At 40.2% G+C, this 20,061-nt stretch overlaps 1 protein-coding gene and 1 pseudogene across 20 annotated transcripts in view; both read right to left on the reverse strand.

Moving 5' to 3' along the window:
- ENTPD6 (ectonucleoside triphosphate diphosphohydrolase 6 (putative)) overlaps window positions 1-11,594 on the reverse strand; it is a 29,904-nt gene extending 18,310 nt beyond the window's left edge. For 6 of the 20 annotated variants that reach the window (XM_023522016.1, XM_023522023.1, XM_023522022.1 and 3 more), the window contains exons 1-2: window positions 11,430-11,594; window positions 9,990-10,068 (exon numbers count right to left, since the gene is read on the reverse strand). In XM_023522016.1, the coding sequence (XP_023377784.1) occupies window positions 9,990-10,068; window positions 11,430-11,570 (220 nt within the window). In that variant the 5' untranslated portion in view covers window positions 11,571-11,594. The other 14 variants (XM_023522031.1, XM_023522035.1, XM_023522028.1 and 11 more) reach the window with 10 other exon arrangements.
- A 7,093-nt stretch (window positions 11,595-18,687) lies between these two features.
- LOC111730674 lies at window positions 18,688-19,373 on the reverse strand (annotated as a pseudogene).
- Window positions 19,374-20,061: the final 688 nt, after the last annotated feature.

Consider the following 20,061-nt stretch of genomic DNA (forward strand, 5'->3'; position numbering starts at 1 on the left):
CAGGCTACAAAGAGATGTGTGATGTGCTCAGAATAGGATACAGAGAAGACAGATACTGAATGCTGGCTTTACAGAAGGGCAGTGGGAGGTAATGTCCCCTTGGAACTAGGGACAGTGATGGACAGGAGTGCTAGAAGACAATGTGAGAGGAGGGTAAAAGTGGGGGCCAGGGCTAGCAGTACAGGGGGTAAGCCTGTGGTGGCCTTTATGCCAACCTCAAGGCTGTGTGGAGAAGAAACAAAGCAGAAGTGGGTCCTTGGTGGGGAGTACGGAGTCCAAGCCTTCTATGGTCCCTCCTTTCTGGGGTCTAGCCCTGCAGTCACACCTGGATGCCCTCAGGCTCCTGGAGGTCAGACCAGCACAACCTAAACCTACAGCTGCCTCTGTGCCCTGCCTAAGGGAGAGACCTCCCCAGCAGCCCACAACTCCAGCTGGGGCAGGGGGCAGGACAAATCACCCCCTGAGCATCTGCTGCCATGAAAGGCTGTGGGAAAAACTCTCTTGAGAGGCACCGAGGAGCAAACCTCCTTCCCCAAGACTCTTCCACCCCAACTCCTGCTCCTATCTTATTTGGGGCCTCTCTTGGATCTCACTGCACCTGGTAGCTTCCCACTGCTCTCAGAATTATATTGAACCTGCTGCCCAGCCTTGGCCCATCAGCCCGTGCAGCTTCAGCTCATACCTCTCTTGCTCTTGCTCATGGTGCTCTAAGAAACCAGTGCCTCCCTCTTGTCCCTAGAACTCAGATTCTCCCTGCCTCAGGCCCTCTGTACACACTGTTAAGCATTCCCAGAATGCTTGTCTGCCAACCTGACCAACCTTATCCTTGTCCCTAAGCCTCTAAAATGCCATTGACCCCATCTTCTCTGACTGCTCCCAACTTGAACAGCCTCCATCCCTGTTATACTCTCTCTGAGCGCCCTATTTCTGACCTAGCAACACTACAATCTAATGATGCTACTATCTGTAGGATTAGTCCCCTCTAAGCCATAAGCCCCAAGGAAAAGACTTAGCCTGTCTTGTCCCACTGCTGCTCAGCCTGGAACACAGGACCCAAAATCTAGAAGAGCAGAGGATACTCCTCCACCCCATCTATCTCCCATAATGTCACTAGACACACATAAAAGTCCCTATTTAAAATCCTTTAATGGAGAGAGGACATCAGCTCTAGGCCCTCATTCTCCTATAGAATTTTTTTTTTAAAAAAATTGGTACTGGCTAAAATATTTTATAGGACTTCTGAAAAACAGGCAAAGATCTACATCGACCAGGCAAATGCTTAATCTAGAAAATGTCATGTTCTGGATGGCAAGATGTTTTGTGGTGTTTACTCACCCTTGCCCCACTCCCTCTCATGTGAAACCATCTGAAAGTAGCACCAATTCCTAGTTCTTTCTCTCAAATTGGAAGGAGCAGAGCAGACCATCTAGAAACATCCCAACCTGTGTTGGGGCTGCCTGGGAGACAGGTCTTTGTTTTGCTTGACTTAGAGCTCAGATCGGGAAGTTGTGGAAAGGAGCTGTGGGTACTTCTTGTGAAAGCCACAGGTGACTAAAGACTCACACACACCTGGGGCAAGAGGTTGGGTGGGTGGCGGGAGATACAATAGAACATCTAAGACCCAAGGAGTTCAGGTGAGACACTTTGGGAAATTAAGACATTTAAAAGCAGCTGTGTATATGGGGGACTTGAAAATAGTGCACACAGAAGCCCAGGGAAGATGCATGCTTAGAAAAAAATCCTGATAAGAGTTTAATCCTTTGCCCCATGCTGACTCTAAACCTCAGACATGTGCTAATTAGTGAAGCTCTTTCATGGCACAGAGTGGGTCTGCAAAGACTGGGAAAAGTAGCTATTTTTTCAAATGCCCAATTAAAAAAAAAAAGGATAAAAAAAGAAAAAATTACAAGGCATACAAAGAAACAGGAAAACATAACCCATTTAAAGAAAAAGTGGTAGAAACTGTCCCTGAAGAAAAATAGATATAGGATGAGAATATCAGCAGACATACAAATTGTAAAAAGAAATCAAACAAACTGTGGAGCTGAAAAATACAATACCCAAATGGAAAAATTTGCTATAGGGGTTCAACAGCAGATTTGAACAGGCAGAAGTATCAGTGAACTTCAACAAAGGACACTGAAAAAGTCTGAAGAAAAGTGAAAAGAACCCAAAGGACTTATGGGATACCATAAGAAGACCAATATGCACATTATGGGAGTCCCAAAGGAGGAGAGAGAGAAAGAACAAAGAGACTATTTGAAGAAATAATGGCTAAAAACTTCCTCTCAATTGAGGAAAGACACAGATCTACAAATCCGAACTCAATGAACTCCAAGTAGGATTAACCCAGGGATTCATGCTAAGACACATTATAATCAGCTGTTGAAAGCCAGAGATAAAGAGAGACTCTTGAGAACAGCAAGAGAAAAGTGACTCACCATGTACAAAGAATACTTAATGAGATTATCAATCAATTTCTCTGAAGAAACTTTGGAGGTCAGAAAGCAGTGGGATGATATATTCAAAATGCTTGAGAGAAGAAAAACTCTATCAACTGAGAATTCCAGTTTCGGCAAAAACAGTCCTTCAAAAATGAGAAATTAAGACATTCCCAGATAAATAAAAGCTGAGGAAGTTCATTACCAGTAGTCCTGCTCTATAAAAAAATGCTAACCAGAGACCTTCAATGCCAGATAGTCATTGAAAGCCATAAGAAAATATAAAGATCTCCAGTAAAGTTAAATACATTGAAAAATATAAAAAATAGTATTAGTGTACATTTGATTTGCAACTATCCTTTTACTACAGGATTTAGAAGATAAATGCACTTAAAAAATTATGTCTATGTTAATATATATACGACAATGTAATCTGTGATATCAAAAACAAAGTGAGGGGGAGATGTAAAGGAGTAGAGTTATTATGTGTGATTCAAGTTAAGTTGATATCAAATTTTAAATAAATTGTTATAACTTTAGGATGTTACATGGTGACCACAAAGAAAATCTCTATTTATTATACACAAAAGGAAATGAGAAGAGAATCAAATTTGTCGCTACAAAAAATTAACTGAACATAAAGGAAAGCAATAATGGAGGAAATAAGGGACAAAAAAGCTGTAGGACAGACAGAAAACAAATGGCAAAAGTCTTTCCCCATCAGTCATTTAAACGTAAATGGATTAAACTTCTTAATTAAGAGATAAAAGTAGCTGAATGGGCTAAAAAAACAAGATCCAACTCTATGCTTCTACAAGAGACTCACTTTAGATATAAGGACACACATAGAACAAAAGAATGGAAAAAGATTCCATGAATATCGTAACCAAAAGACAGCAGTGATGGCTATATTATATCAGACAAAACAGACTTTAAATTAGAACTGTCATAAAAGACAAAGAAAGACATTATGTAATGATTAAAGGGCCAATTCAACAAGAAGAAAAAACAATTATAAACATATACACCAAATCCTAAATATATGAAGCAAACACAATTTAGAAAGTAAAAATAGACCGTATAATAATAGTGGGGAGCTTCAATATCCCACTTGCAATAAAGGACAGAAAAATCATATTGAAGATCAATAAGGAAACAGAGGATTTGAACAACTAGACCTGACAGACACATACAGAGCAATCTACCCAACAAAAGTATAATACATATTTTTCTCGAGTGCACATGGAACACTGTACAGGACAAATGATATGTTAGGCTACAAAACATGTCTTAAATTTATAAAGATTAAATCAAACAAAGTCTCTTTCATTCACAATGGAATGAAACTAGAAATCAAATGCAGAAGGAAAATCCTCAAATATGTGGAAATTAAATATCACACTATTAAACAACAAATGGGTCAAAAAAATCAAAAGAAATTAGAAAATATCTTGTGATAAGTGAAAATGAAAACACAATATTCCATAACTTCTGGGAGGCAGTGAAGCAGTGCCAAGAGGTAAATTTATAACTGTAAAGCTTATATTGAGAAGATCGCAAACCAACAACCGAACTTTATCCTTAATGAACTAGAAAAAGAATAAACTAAACACAAAACTAGAGGGAAGGAAACAGAAATTAGAGCAAGATAAATAAAAATAGGGATAGACAAATAATAGAAAAACCCATGAACTGAAGTTGGTTTTTTGAAAATATCAACATAACTGATGAACCTTTAGTTAGATTGACTAAGGAAAAGATTCAAATAACTAAAATCAGAAATTAAAAAAACACTACTACTAATCTTATAGAATAAAAATGATTATGAGAGTACTATGAACAACTATATGCCAATAAATTGGATAACCTGGATGAACTCGAGTAATTCTCAGAAACACACAAACTACCAAGATGAATCATGAAGAAATAGAAAATCTGAAGAGACTTACAGCTAGTAAAGGGATTGAATCGGTAATCAAACACTTCCCAACAAAGAAAATCCCTGGACCAGATGGCTTCCCTACTGATTCTACCAAACATTAAAGAATTCACAACAATCCTTTTCATAATCTTTCCAAAAATTGAAGAGGAACACCTACTTCTTAACTCATTCTATGAGGCCAGCATTACCCTAATACCACAGCCAGACAAAGACACTACGAGGAAATAAAGACCAATATTCCTTATAAATATTGATGCACAAATCCTAAACAAATAATATCAAACTAAATTCAACAGCATAGTAAAAGTATAATACACCATGATCAAGTGGGATTTATCCCTGTAAAGCAAGGATGGTTCAACATATGAAAAACCTTCCAAGGTAATATACCACATTAACAGAATAAGGGAGAAAAAAACCCTACGATAATCTCAATTTGTGCAGAAAAGCATTTAATAAAATCCAAAACATTTTCATAGTAAAAACAACCAACAAATTAGGAAAAGAAAAAAACTATCTTAACATAATAGAGGTCATATAAGAAAAATCCATGGCTAACATCATACTCAGTGGGGAAGACTAAAAACTTCTACTCTACGACTGAGAACAAGTGTGTTTTCACCACTTCTATTTAACATAGTATTGGAAGTTCTAGCCAGACCAATTAGAAAAGAAATATAAATAAAAGGCATCTAAAGTGGGAAGGAAGAAATAAAATTATCTCTGTAGATGACAAGATCTTATATACAGGAAACCCTAAGGATTCCACGGGGGAGGAAAATAACTGTTAAAACTACTAAACAAATTCAGCAAGGTCACAAGGACACAAAATCAACACACGGTTGTTTCTATGTATTACAATGAATAACCTAAAAAGAAAATTAAAAAAACAATTCCATTTACGATAGCATCAAATAATTCCATTTACAATATTATCAAACAATTTCATTTACAATAGCATCAAGAAGAATAAAATACTTAGCAATACAGTTAACCAAGGACATGAAAGACTTGTACCCTGAACAGTACAAAATATTGCTGAAAGAAATTAAAGAAGAGTCCAATAAAAAGATATCCCATATTCATGGATTGGAACACTTAATATTGTTAGGATGTCAATACTATCCAAAGAAATCTACAGATTCAATGCAATCTTATCAAAATCCCAACAACTTTTTTTTGCAGAAATAGAAAAAAACCCATCCTAAAAGTCATATGGAATCTCTAGGGACCCCAAACTGCCAAAACAATCTTGAAAAAGAATAACAAAGTTGGCGGCCTCACATTTCATGATTTTAAAACATATTATAAAACTACAGTAATCAACGCATTGTAGTAGCGGTATACAGATAGACATATAGACCAATGTAGTAGAATAAGAGCCCAGAAATAAACCCTCATGTGTATGGCCAAATGATCTTCAACAAGGGTACCAACACCATTCACTGGGGAAAAAACAGTCTCTTTAATAAATGATATTGGGAAAACTGGATATCTACATACAAAAGAATGAAATTGGATCTTTATCTTACATCATATACATAAATGAACTCAAAATGGATTAAATAGTTACATGTGAAACTTAAAACTATAAAACTCCTAGAAGAAATCATAGGAGAAAAGTTTCATGATATTAAATATGGCAATGACTTCTTAGATAAGACAGCAAAGCACGGGCAAGAAAAGCAAAAAAAGACAAAGGGGACTACATCAAAATTAAAAATCTTTGAGCATCAAAGAACACTAAAAACAGTGAGAAAAGGCAACCCACAGAATGGGAGAAAATCTGCAAATCACATATCTGATGAGGGATTAATATCTGAAATATACAGAGAGCTCTAAAAACTCAACAACAAAAAACAAACGGATCTAAAAAAGGACCTATATAGATATTTCTCTAAAGAAGATACACAAATGACCAACAAACAGATGAAAAGATGCTCGACATCACTAATCATTAAATATGCAAAACAACAATGACATCATCTCACACAAGTAGGATAGCCATGGGGGGCGGGGCGGGAGGGACAGTAAATAACAAATGTTGCAAAAGATGTGGAGAAATTAGAACTCTTGTAGCAATGTAAAATATTGCAACCACTATGTAAAACAGTATGATAGTTCCTCAAAAAACTAAAAATAGAATTACTATATGATACAACAATCTTATTTCTGGGTATATCTCCAAAATAACTGAAAGCAGGGTCTTGACATTATTGCACACTAGTATTTACTGCAGCATTATTCACAGTAGCCGAGCCGTGGAAAAAGCTCAATGTCCATCCATAGACAAGTGGATAAAGAAAATGTAGTATATTCATATGTTATTCAGCCTTAAAAAGGAAGGAAATTCTGACATATGTTACAATATAGATGAATCTTAAAGTCACTATGCTAAGTGAAATAAGCCAGTTGCACAAGGACAAATATTCCACTTATATGAGGTACCTAGAATAGTCAAATTCATACAGACAGAAAGTAGAATAGTGGTTCCAGGGGCTGTGGGAAGGCAGGAGATAAACTGTTTAATGGGTACAGAGATTCAATTTGAGAATATGAAAAAGTTCTGGAGATAGATCGTGGTGATGGGCATAACAATGTTAATGTACTTAATACCACTGAACTGTATACTTAAAAATGGATGAAATGGCAAATTTTATGTTATGTATATTTTTATCACTATAAAAAAAACCTCTAATGAGGCAAAGCAGGTAACATAAATGAGTTCTGTGGACAAAGGACTAAAGGCAGTGGAGGGAGAGGAAAATAAAGAGGGCTGGGCCTGCCTATTGTATCAAATTCAAAGCAGTTACACCTCATTCAGCAAAGATTCTTCCTGCCTTAAATGCTGTTTCTTTTTAGCACCCTGTTCATTTGGTCCTCTTTCTACACCTCTGCAAAACCTACCCAAGAGGTTTACTGCTGCCCTGAATCCTGGCAGCTGGAGGCTCCTTCTTTCGGCTCCTTGTTTTATACACTTCCCCTCCCTGAGTAAGTTATTTGTGAAGTACTGCTATTCCTTCTGGTTAGACAATGCTTCTCTTGGAGCAGGGACTAGGCCACTTATCTCAAATCTCCTACCTCTAATACAAGGCCAGAGCCCAGCAGCTGCTCAGTCAATACCTATGGGTGAAGGAGGCTAGCTGACAGCTTAGCAATTCACTGAGGCAGAACAGGCAGCAGAGAAAGATGGAGGCATAGAAGATGCTCCAGGACTCGGTGATGGCCACCAATAGAAGTACGCCATTTGAGAAGGGGCTGCTTGACAGGAGGCAAAAGTGACCAGGTTTTCTACATGTCAAGTTTAAAATGAGAGCAGGATCAAACTCCTCAAAAAACTAAGAATTAATCTACCATATGATCCAGCAATCCCTCTCCTGGGTATTTACACCAAAGATTTGAAAACTCATATCCAAAAAGATATTTGCACACCGATGTTCACAGCAGCATTATTCACAGTGGCCAGGACATGGAAGCAACTGAAGTGTCCTACGATAGATGACTGGCTAAAGAAGCTGTGGTACACATATACAATGGAATATTACTCAGCCATAAGAAGAGATGAAATACTGCCATTTGTGACAACATAGATGGACCTTGAAATAATCATGCTAAGCAAAATAAGCCAGACAGAAAAAGTTGAAAATCACATATCACTTATATGTGGGATATAAGCCTAAAAGCAACAAATGAACAAGACAAACAAACAGAGACTCATGGACATGGACTATAGACTAGTGGTTAACAGAGGGTAGGGGGTGGGGGAGGAAGGGGGAGGTAGATGGAGTAAAGAGGGTCAAATATAGGGGGATAAGGGGAGGGTGAAGTGGGTAAAGGGGATCAAATATATGGTAGCTGACGGAAACTGGACTTTGGGTGGTAAACACACAACAGAATATACAAAATGTCAAATTATAACGTACACCTGAAAATTATATAATTGTATTAACCAATGTTACCCCAATAAACTTAAAAAAAAAAAAGAACTGGCCAATACTCACGAAAACAAACAAACAAACAAATAAAATAACTAAATAAATAAAATGATAGCAGGACATCAGTCAGAAACTGAATTGGTGCTGTGACAGATGACAGGTGTGGGGTTGGGCCAGGGAAATTACCTGCATTAAGGAGATGTTAGCTGAGCTCAGGAGTAAAGAAATCAACAGAGAGAAGACTCGGAAATGAGCAGAGGCTAAGACACAACCTGGGGACTGCCCATCCCCAGGCAGCCAACACTCATCCACAACTGGCCCTCTCACAGGCCTCCTTTTCTTAGGTTACTGTAACCCTAAGTTTCCATTGCTAAGTAAACATTTAAAAAGTATTTATAGAAAAAGTTCTAAAGCAGTTATTTCCAATGATCAACAGGGAGGACACAAAAGCAATACTAACACCTTACAACTGAAAGAGTTTTATATAATCCTTTTACATAATCAAGTTTTATCATGTCTATATTAATCTAAGAACTATGATCTACATGATCAGATTAATAAATGGTATATCATATTTCAAGGCAAAGGTTGCTACTTATTAAATTTGTCTACCCATTAAAAAAATACCTTTACATATGCTATATTCTATTACCAGAGGCCCACAGGCTGGCACTTATATCACACAATATACAATGACTTATTTCCATATGACCCCACCAAGACCCTGGGAATGTTTGTAAACAGAACTGCTTGGGAACACACAGCTGGCACATGGTGAGGCACAGACAAGATTTTCTAGCTTCCACTTAAATATGCTTCATCACTTTACTTTTCCTATTAATACAAGTCTACTTTAGACAACCAAAAAACACATGAAATTACGTACACAACCATTAAAGTTACATACCAGTAAGTTCAGGATGACATAAATAGAATCCAAATTTAACATTGTGCGGGAACACAGAACCAGAAACAGCCTAGCTCAAGGGCACCTCCAAGACCCTGAGGCCAAATCTAAAAGTCAATTTCATTCTAGTGGGTTAAAGTGTTTGTCCAGAGCTAAGACACCGGCAGGAGGGGCAAATCACATTTCCATGGGCACCAGAGTGTAAATGTGTTAAGGCCTCCCTAGAGGTTCATCAAGGAAAATAATTCAACTTTAGTTTTTTTCTTTAAAGGAGAGAGTCTAGAACAAGGCTGTAAGGAATGAAGAGTAAGCTGACAGGTGGGGCAAGATGTAGGGTGAGCAAAGGCAAACAGAAAGCTTTGGCTGAGCAAACCTTGCTCCCAGCTGGTTCCTGCCAGGGGCTACCCCTCTGTCAGGGGCAGATAGGAGTCAGAGAGGAGAATATCAGTATGGAGCAGTGGTGTTGGAGGTAGGTGTCTGCACCATCCCCTTGGCTAGGTTTCTAGGAGCTAGGGACAGCAGGTTGGCTCTTGGAAATACAAGCTCTATCTGATTTGGATGGTGGCCACCTAATCTGTTAGCCAGTTACTTCAAGGTTTTCAGTTAAAGTACTAATAACAGCCAGGTATGTAAATGACTGCCACACATGCTGAAAATCTATTCAAAATTAAAGCACAATTACAAACCACTTTTTATTCTCCTAGTAGGTTTAAATGGATTTTTCTTTGCAAAACCTATACGTAACTCCGCCATGTCAATACCACCTGTTGTTTCCTTTTTATAGGATGCAGTGGGAGGGAGGTACTTCCAGACCTCTTCACTCGGCTGTCCAATTCTCTGGTTCTTCACATGAGGTTCCAGGAGGCAGATGAATACACATCATGTTAGCCAAATGCTCCTTCTGAGGGCAGGAGTAGGGGGACAAAAAACAATTTCTGGATTTGTTTCATTATGTTTGCTAGACTTTTCGTGAGCCTTGTTCACACTTGGTCATACCAACAGGAAAAGCTCCCAAGACATCATGGCTCTTACACAGTGAGTCAAAGACTCCCTGTAATCACAGTCACCATCTACCTATCCTTAAGGACCTTCTTTCCTATAAGTTTCAGATTCCCTCACTGGGGCTCAGAGCTAAGACCTCCCACGCATTCCAGAGGATGGAGGATATGTGGTACCATACACATAATCCTGGTATGTAAGTGCCTGGAGGAACACTTGGAACTGCCTACATATTTTTAGGTGACTGATTCCTTTTCGTGAACACCCAGGATGGGAGGCTGTGTCCATAATAATATACAGAGCAATTCAGACTTCTCTCCAACCCTTAAAACCATTCTACGGCTTGCAGCTGCACTTAAAATAAAAATCACTCTTCTTTCCTCAGTGCCCTGCCCATCTCTCCCTCCTCTTCCATTCTCCTGGACTGTCCAATGCTTTCTACTCAATGGGGTCCAGCCTGGTGTCCAGCTGTCCACCTTATGGCCTCTTCCTCCTGCAGCCTGGAGCACTCCTGGTTCACAGATCAGCTCAGGCAGAACCACCCTGACCACCTCATGAGCTCTTCTGGTCACTACTCCAACGCCAGAATGAACTGTCCTCACATCCTCAGTACTATCTGAATGGCATAATCTTACCTGTTCCCTGGGTTTCCCAAATGGGCTGTGAGGCCCAGGAGGGAAGGGGCCTTGCCTGTCCTTCTCCTATTTTAAATTTGTCTACCCATTAAAAAATATACCTTTACATATACTGTATCCTATTACCAGAGGCCCACAAGGCTGCAGCACCTGGCACAGAGCAGGGAAGAGAATCAGCAAATGCTGGCTGAATAAATAGACGCAGCAGGGCTCTAGGCTCCATGGGGCTAGAGACCAGCCTGGCTCACCCAGCTGCCAGAGCACTGAATGCGCCTCTCATGGGTCAGCGACGTCCAGAGTCCAGGGAGAACTAACGGAGCCGGGACAGGAAGATTGGCAGGAGGGAAGACTGGTGAGCGAGTGACCCCGAGGCCGCTTTCAGGCGCTGTCGTTGGAGACCTGGGAGCTGCCAGACGCACGGTGCTGCATCCCAGAGGCCCCCGACCTTCATCCACTCCGGCCGCGACTCCCAGACGCAGCGCACCAGCGCGCCGGGAGGCCCACGTGCAGTCACTTATTCCAGGCCTGCAGGCCCCCCGGCCCTGCACGCGCCCCCGGCCCGCCGCTTACCCTGCAAGGGCCCCTCTGCCCCACCCACGGAAGGTGCTGTTCCCAGGGGAGCGGACGGGCGACTGAGGATGCCTCTCCGCTTTCGGGTCGGGACCGGCGAGACTGCTGACTCCACTCACGGACAACAGCCAGCCTGCGCATCCCGGGACCTGGGCCCCGCCTACTTGCACGTCGCTCCCCCACCGGGTGCGGCGTCGTGGGACCAGTGCGCAGGCACGGCGTAGAGGCGGGACGTCGCGGGCCCCGCTGCGCAGGCGCAGTGGCCTTTCCTCTTGGGTTTGCGTGATGGTACCTTCCGACCATGATCCTGGCTGGAGTCGCCCAAGAATTGGGGCCTCGGCCTGTGTGGGCCTCCAGCGCCCCAGTGCAGCCTTCGCCGGCTAGATTCAGCTCCTGTTCCAGCTTATAGGGGTTCCTCACGGCGCGGTGGAGCAGGCCTTTGTTGTGCTTGGCTGAGAAGTTTTACCACCCCAACTTACAGCCTTGACCAGCTTGTGGAATTTTTGAATTTTCCTTGCGTCCTCATATAAAGTTAACACCCTCCTCCTCTTTTTTGGAAAGGTATATGATAGAAAATGCAACCACAACAAAATAGGCAGTGCAATCAAATCTTTCCTATTCTCAACTCCCATTTTTCCTATCCCTTACTAGAAGCCACCAATCTTGCCATCTCCCGACTTGTGTTAGTTATAGATGCAGACCCCTAGTTTACTGAAGGATCCTGGTGGTAGGGGCTGCCCAGATGTCTCCTCCATGTCTCCTTCCCACCAGAGCAAAACCCCCCCAACCCCAGTTTCTTTGAGGCTGGGCTGCCCGTAGACAGCATCTGGCCAAGGAGGTGTGGGCGCCATATGAGGGTACTGTGAGATGACAGAACTTTGGAAGCCCTGGGAGAAGGCACAGCCTGGAAGTTCAGGGAAGCCAACCCTTAACTAATTGGGGATGAATGCTTCAGCCTTCTATGCTTCATGGGAGCAGGACTGAGCCTTAGTTGTCCACAGTGGTAACAGCTCAGTCATGCCCAAACCCTGTGTTGGGTTTCCCTTCTTCCTTGGCCCCCTATCTGAAATAAACTACTTGCATCTTATCTCGTCTCAGTCTGCCTTTAGAGAAACACAAACTAAGACACTATTCAGTAAATATTTGTTGAAGGAATGGATGAATTAATAATGGTGCTTCAGTTTTTATTAGTCAGCCAGAAGCAGCAGATCAGTCCTACAAGTGGAAGATGATGGAAGCTAATTGGCACCTATTGTGGAAATGCTCCAGAAAATACGCAAGTGTTCTGACAGTAGAGAGGAGTGACTGGCCCTGCTTTTAGGGGGGCGGGGGGGGGGAGTTTGAGAAAATTGTAGAAGAGGTAGATGAGTTACTAACTTGCCTCAGTTTACCAAATGTGACTAAGCCCAAAATGGAGGTGCTTGCTCAGATTTGCCATCTACTCACACCAATCTAGGAGTATGTCTGCAAATCTCTGTTACATGAAGCAGTATAATGTGGACTTCACAGGGCCCTGGTTGCAGATAGTACCTCTGCCCCCTCACCCATATCTGTTCTACTGCAACCATCCGTGATTCTCTAAGAATCATGAGCTTTCTTTTAGCCTGAGCATGCCCACAACTGGAAGTGCCAGGGAGGTAATGCTGCTCCTGGAAGGCCTTAGCCATGATAGGTATGAATACTCTAGATCCTTTGCCTCTCTCTTCCTTGCTCCACAAGTGAGACAATCTCTGGCATGTTCTGCAGTGGAATTGAGCCCTCGTTGCCCAGAGTGGTAACCTATATTGGCTTTCTCCCCTTCCCTGTCTCACTTTTCCACTCTACTGGTGTTTCCTGGGGTCATTTCCCAAATACACTACTTGCACGCAAATCCTTTCCCAGAATATGTTTTGGGAGAAATCTGCCCATAGATACCCATAGGGGACCTTGATAATGTGTCAAATAAAATATTTTAGTCATCTCCCTCATTTCTTCCTCTGATTCCCTAAAGTCTGTAACCACAAAATACTGCCTTCCCATTCAAATCCTTTCTCTTTAGCTCTCCAGAAAAGTCAGACCCTCTGGACTCATGGCTAGCTTTCCATTTTCCAAAATTGAGTTCACACATGAAATAATGTCAAGAAAATCTTACCTTTACCTAAAGAGGTTAGCTACCTATTTGGTCATTTCATGGTCTCTTTTGGCTTCTTGATGGACAGTCCAACAGTGGCCACCCGCACCATAGTGACAATCTAGTTGGGACAAGAAGAGGGTGCAACTATAACAAAGGTGAGTGATGTTCTGGGTGATTGCTTAACACAGAGTAGAGAGGGACTGGTGTTCTGTTTAATTCCTTAAATAGCTATTTATTTGCTGTCCTCCCCTCCATGGAGACCCTTAACATTTTTCCATTAAATATGAAGGTGCCCTTTATCAGATTAAGAATTTCCTTCTATTTCTACTATAAGAATTTTAAAAATCATTAATGCATGTTGAAATTTATGTTGTGAATTTTCTTCATCTATTGAGATGATCACATGATTTTTCTCCATTAATTTGTTAATGTGGTAAATTAAATTCTAATGTTGAATCATTCCTTATTCCCAATAGAAAGCATGTTTTATACGTTGCTAGATGTGACTGCTAACATTGTGTTTAGGCTCTTTGTTTCTATGCAGAAGGTAGGCAGGGCAGGGCAGTGGACAAGGCAGCGGTGAGGGATTTAAAGCCAGTAAACCTGGCTTTAGAGTTGCAAGCGCAAGGGTCAGAGGAAAAGTTTTCCAATGATCCGGTTTGTTTCAATTTCATAAATGCCAGTTTCTTTTTTAATTTATCAAGGCATTTACCCAATTTGGAATTATTTTTTCCTAAGGGAGGCAATAGTAGCCTTTTGATTTCATTTAGAGCTCTCAAGTTACCAATTAAAAAAAAAGACTTTCCATTGTTTCTGGGAAGAACAGTCTTTTTTTTGTTCTAATTGAGCACACAAATAGAGAAACTTTGGGTTTTTACAGAAACTTTATCTTGACCAAAAAAGCTTGAGATCTTGCATGATTTTTGTCCAGAGGCCTAGCCAATTACAATTCTCTGGAATGCTATTTTTGTACATGCAACAGCTAAAGTCCTCCCTGCTGTCATTAGGTGGCTGATTAGCTTGTGAGTATTAGAGCATGGGTTACCCATTTTGCTCTCCTCTTTATGGTTGGTGTCCCCCCCTTCCCCAGTGCCTGTTAAGCATGAGCATCCTCACACATACCTTCCTTAAGAAAGTATCTTTTGGGGTGCCTGTTAGCGTGAGTGTCCCCACAAACCTTATGGATAAGGCCTAGTCCCAACTTGTAGGATACCCTTCCCAGTACCAAATTCGACTGGAGGATATCCTCCCTAGGTACTAAATGTGATGGAGGAAAGCCTTCACTGGGGATACCTTTCCTAGTGTCAAACATGAATGAGAGCTATTCCTCCTAGGCAACAAGGCCGATTCAAATGGAGGGGCCCTCTCAGTCTAAATGTATGAACTGAGGTCATCAGATGAGGATCCCATATCTAATCCAAAGTTTTCAAGACTTTGTAAGTATAAGAGATCTTGGATCTAAGGGGACATTACCTGACCCTCAGTTGCTGGGATGATAACTCGAGCACAAGGGGCTCACGCAGGTACCAGATGTGTTGGTTTCAGGACAGTGTCAGGAAATCAGGTTTCAGAGCCCCATATTGGGTGCCATGTAATGTCAACTGATGGGCATTGGCACCAATTCAATGCCAACAGGAACCCCTAATTTTGGATTTGGTGAAGAAGGAAACTTTATTCAGCGCCAACAGTTCAATTGTGATACAGCACAGCTGCGAGACAGCTCAATGGTGTTATAGCTCAATTATGACAGCACAGTTGTGGAACAGCATGGCCGCAAGATGGCCCTCAGGTGTGGAAGGCCCTTGAGGGAGGTCCCTCTCTGGCTAGACAGCTCTGCCATGCTCTACTCTACCTGCTCAGCTCTGGTTCAGTGTTTCAGCTCCAGCCATGGAAATACAGTCTTCAGTACCAAGGGAAAGTGCTCTTCCTGAGCTACGGGGGAGCTGACTGACTTATACAGAGAGAAGACCCCCACCCAGATTGGTTTGTCCTCCTGCAAATGAGAACTCTAAATCCTCACAGTTTGATTGGTCCAAAAGCACTGTCCTGATTGGTTGGAGTGAGGCTGCTCTGATTGGTCAATGAAGATGCTAATAGAGCTATAGCTTGGCAGCTCTGATTGGATGGGCAAAGTTTCAGACGTATTGTTTGAAATTTGATTCCAGGAACTCTTTTATAAGTTTTGCTCAGACAGCAGGAACACAGAGCAGGCAGACAGTTTAGAGCAGGTAGAAGTTTAGTGCAGGCTTCTCCCTCAAGCATGGCTTGCATGTGAGGCCCCTATTTAGAAATAGCTGCTAGGCCATGTTTGTAAATTTGAGCCCAGTTAGCCACCAGGAGCCCTTCGTGGTAGGTATATCCTTTCTCCAGGTCAACACCTACCTTTCAGTCATAATATTTATTTGTGCCCTCTTTTTTTTTTTTAATCAACATTTCTAGAAAATTTAAAATTTTATTACTTGCCCCCACCCCAAGAACAGGCTGTTTTGAACACCTCTGTTATGTAAGTATGTACTACTTTAGCTCTAGTCCACATATTTTGCTAGTTTAAAATTTTATAATATCGATTTGAAACATTTTCTAAATTCCATTATTACAATGTTTTTCTGTCCTGTGAGTTATTTAAACATGTATTTTTAAATTTTTGAATTAATTCTTTTCTAAACAAAATTTTATTCTGAAAATAGATCTCAGTAACAATGAAATGTTAAAAGCTGGTCATTATAATAAAAAGGAAAAAGAGAAATTTGCTTTCAAATTTTTTTCTATAAAATACAAAATTATCACTGTAATATACTACCAACTTTCATTTATCTGTATTTGAATTTTTCATTTTATGGATTATCCAAGGAAATTTTAAAATCATTGATTGCATTCTGCCTAATATAGCTATCCATCTGCATTGCTTTTATCTTCAAGTAGATACATTCTCAAGAAATGTCAACAAAATCGAACATTTACTTAAGTAAACATAATTGAGAAGATAAATTTATGCTTAGGAAATGTGCTTCAAAGCAAAATATTGTTTGCATCCCCGTTTACTCAATTTTTGCACATAAAAAAACTATATTGAAGTACTAGTATTTAAAAGTAACAAATTATACAATTTATATACAAAAACAAGACATAACTAAATTATTTCAAATCCAAAGCACAGGAAAGTTTAAAGGCATATAATGACATTTAGTACTTGACAAGTGGTTTTATATCTTCAAAGTTCTAAAGAAACAAGCACTCAAGAAAATTTCAGGCCTGTTTACAAAGTTCTGACTGATATGAAACACTGAAATATCAAGAATGCAGGGGAGAAAATAACTTAAATTTATTTATTTATTTATTTATTTATTTATTTATTTATTTCTCCTCTTTAATATGCCCCCCCTAACCCCCGCCACCACTTCCACCCCTTACCTATGGATGTTGCTGTTTCCCCTTAAGAACTGGATCTCTGAAGGTGGGGTTTCTCCTCCAACACGTTCTCAGCATGCACTTGGGGCCTGGCGCCCCCGGGGCTTGGTACCCCTGGGGCCTGGCACCGCCCCCCATCCGGTGCACTTGGGGGTCCTGGCACACCTGGGGTATGGTCTGTGGCTCCACCTGGGGCGTGAACTCAGGACCTTCTGTATGTAAAGCAGACATGTTAACCACTACACTATGGAGCCACCAAAATAACTTAAATTTAAAAGGCTACCATTACTATAAAATATATCTTAAGTATATTTTGCAAAGATATGAAAGCAGTAGCTAAAAGACTAGTTAGGGGTAAGTTAGTAACATCTTTTTGCAAACTGATGTAAACATATGTGTTTTATAATATTTTCTTCACACTGCATGTGCCACATACCTCCTATCATATCCATATTTTGGATAATTTTTATCATCTATATTCATCCTAACAATTGGCTATAATGCACAGTGAGTAGAAATGACACTTTTATATCAAAATTCTTGATACATGATCTCTGTAAACCAAAAGGTGATCAAAAGGTACATGTTTATTAGGACATATTAACTCAATTTTAGACTATTAGAAATTAGTGTGATTTTCTTTGACCAATCTAAGATAGAAATACTATCTCAGTATTTAACGTGATTAATTTTTTTTTTTTTTGTCAATACTTGACCTTGAGTTTTGAGTGCTGGCATGTAAACTGTAAAATTGAAAATATTCCAAAATATGTTGGCTAATATTCATGTCTCTGCAATACTGTACTTTTTCTCTCCATTAACATAATACACCTGAACGTGCCTCTTCTTCAGTGAAGGAGGAAAAGGAGTGGTCTGAAGAATATCCAAATGAAGTAGCAGGAAGTTTCCTGTCTTAAAATCCCTGTTTTAAAACTTCATAAAAATTTATTCCAAAATAAATTGGTGTTTTAGTTTTAAAATGCTGTTTCTCCAAATTTTCAAGTAAAATCGACAGTGCAGGAAAATACAGCATTTTCATCCTGCAGGTTTAGCAGCCTGAGGAGAAGTCCACAATCCTTGGCCTAAGAAACAGAGCATTAATCTATAGTTCTGACTATACAGCATTCTAAATGTTGTTTTGGAAATCATATAAAGGGCTTTTTTAGAAGTTAGGTGTGTTTACACTACACTGAACATTTCTAGGTATTGAAAGCAGCTCTACATCTCTTAAAATATTCACTAAATATATAATTAATAGCTAAATATGAAATAAAGCAATTTCCAGTGGTGACAATATTCTCACAGTAGCAAATAATCTAGCAAATAACCTAACTTCTTAATTCTAACAACTAAGTCTTTAAAACATTATCGTGTTAAACATTGCAATTTACTGAAATTACATGGAGGAAAATTATATCATCTGCCATTGAAACCTTGGAAGAAGTTATTAATAAAAACACAGGCTCTCCAGTGATTCTCTAACAGGGCTAAACCCAAGTATTGTTTCTTTATTTTGGGGGGCGGAAAGGGTGCATTTTGTTTCTGAAGCAAGTACTAAGATTTAAAACATATAAAATATTGATGCTTTCTGAAAGGACACAAACTAAAATTATGCTTAAGATCTGGTTTACTCATAAAATTTCTGCTTTGTGGCATTTGCAGTTATATTATATTGTACATTATATGCATGGCCTGTTTATATGATTTTCAAAAAGAGAATACTGTCTTAAACTAATTGATATGGTTGAATCAATATTCTTTCCATCGGTCCTTGGATTTCCTTAAATGATGGCATCATGTTCATCAATGATTCTATATTGAAAAGCTCTTCTTGAATAATATATTTTGCATCTAATGTAAAGGCTAAAATTCCCAGTATTAATGCATTACCACCAACAAAGCTACCTATATCAAATTTTGATCTTTTATTTTCTTTAGAATTTATAGTTACTGTGATTATTACTGATAAAAAAACAGATGTCACTGAACCACTGTGGGTTGTAGTCATTGTGGATGTTGACATCTGGGATGCGTTTTGTGAAACACTTGTCATTTTGGGTGTAGACTTTAAGGTGGTGAAAGTCATATTTGCTGAGACCCCTGGTGTTGTCATTTTAGATGTTGCTATGGGTTTCTAGGTGGTGACTGTAACATATTTTGAGATTTTGTAAACCGGAGTGGCAAATGGTTTCGAAGTGCTTTTGGAAGATTCACTTGTATGGCTGAAAGGCACATGAAGGATATTTCCTGTTGGTTTAGTAGTGGGGCTTTCCAGAGGCATGGAAGGCCTTCTGCTTGAAGACCCTGTCGAGACTTCTCAGTCCAGGATGGCCTTCAGTAGCGCTTAGCACCAGCAGCACCCCCATGATGAACACTGCCCAGCCACCTAGCAGGCACTGAGTATAATTGTTCTGAGGTGCCATGGCCTGGTGGGTCCCCAATCATAGCAGCTGTGGCTCTAGTGAGAGCGGTCCTTCTGTTCACCCAAGCCCGCTCCGTGTCCCCTCCTACCACCTGCCCATCCAATGACAGGGCCTGCAACAGGCATAGCACATGCCAAGCCAGGGAGGCAGGATGGGCTAGGGCTCTGAATTAATTTTTTAAGTTAACCTTTTACTCAGTAAATTCTCACTTAAATACCTTGTGATCTAGGAATGTAATCTCTGTAATACCCATTTGTTGAAATTTGTTGAGACTAGCCTTGCGGCCCCATTTGTGGCTACTTTTTGTAAATTTACCATGTATATTTGAGAAGAATGTGTGTGTTTCAGCTCTTGGGTTAATGAAATATTCATTAGATCACATTAGTGAAGTGTCATATTAATTAGAATAAAGTTAAAGTGCTCAAACAATGAGACCTCACCATAGGCCTAAAGCAAATTGAAGACTATTGCTCCCCTTCTTATTGGCAGAAACCTAGGGGCTCTACTCCACATTGTCAGTCATCCTAAGATCCAGGTTCATGGGGCTGTGCAAACTTCAACCTACATGTGCTGTAGAGTTTAAGTTCCTGTTTCTTAACTCTTATTCCTCCAGACAGTGCCCAGCATATAATAAGCATTCCATAAATATTTGTTAAGTACGTGAATCAATGAATGAAGAAAAGATGGT

The sequence above is a fragment of the Pteropus vampyrus genome, unplaced genomic scaffold, assembly GCF_000151845.1.
Source record: "Pteropus vampyrus isolate Shadow unplaced genomic scaffold, Pvam_2.0 Scaffold327, whole genome shotgun sequence".
In the NCBI taxonomy this organism is placed as follows: domain Eukaryota; kingdom Metazoa; phylum Chordata; class Mammalia; order Chiroptera; family Pteropodidae; genus Pteropus; species Pteropus vampyrus.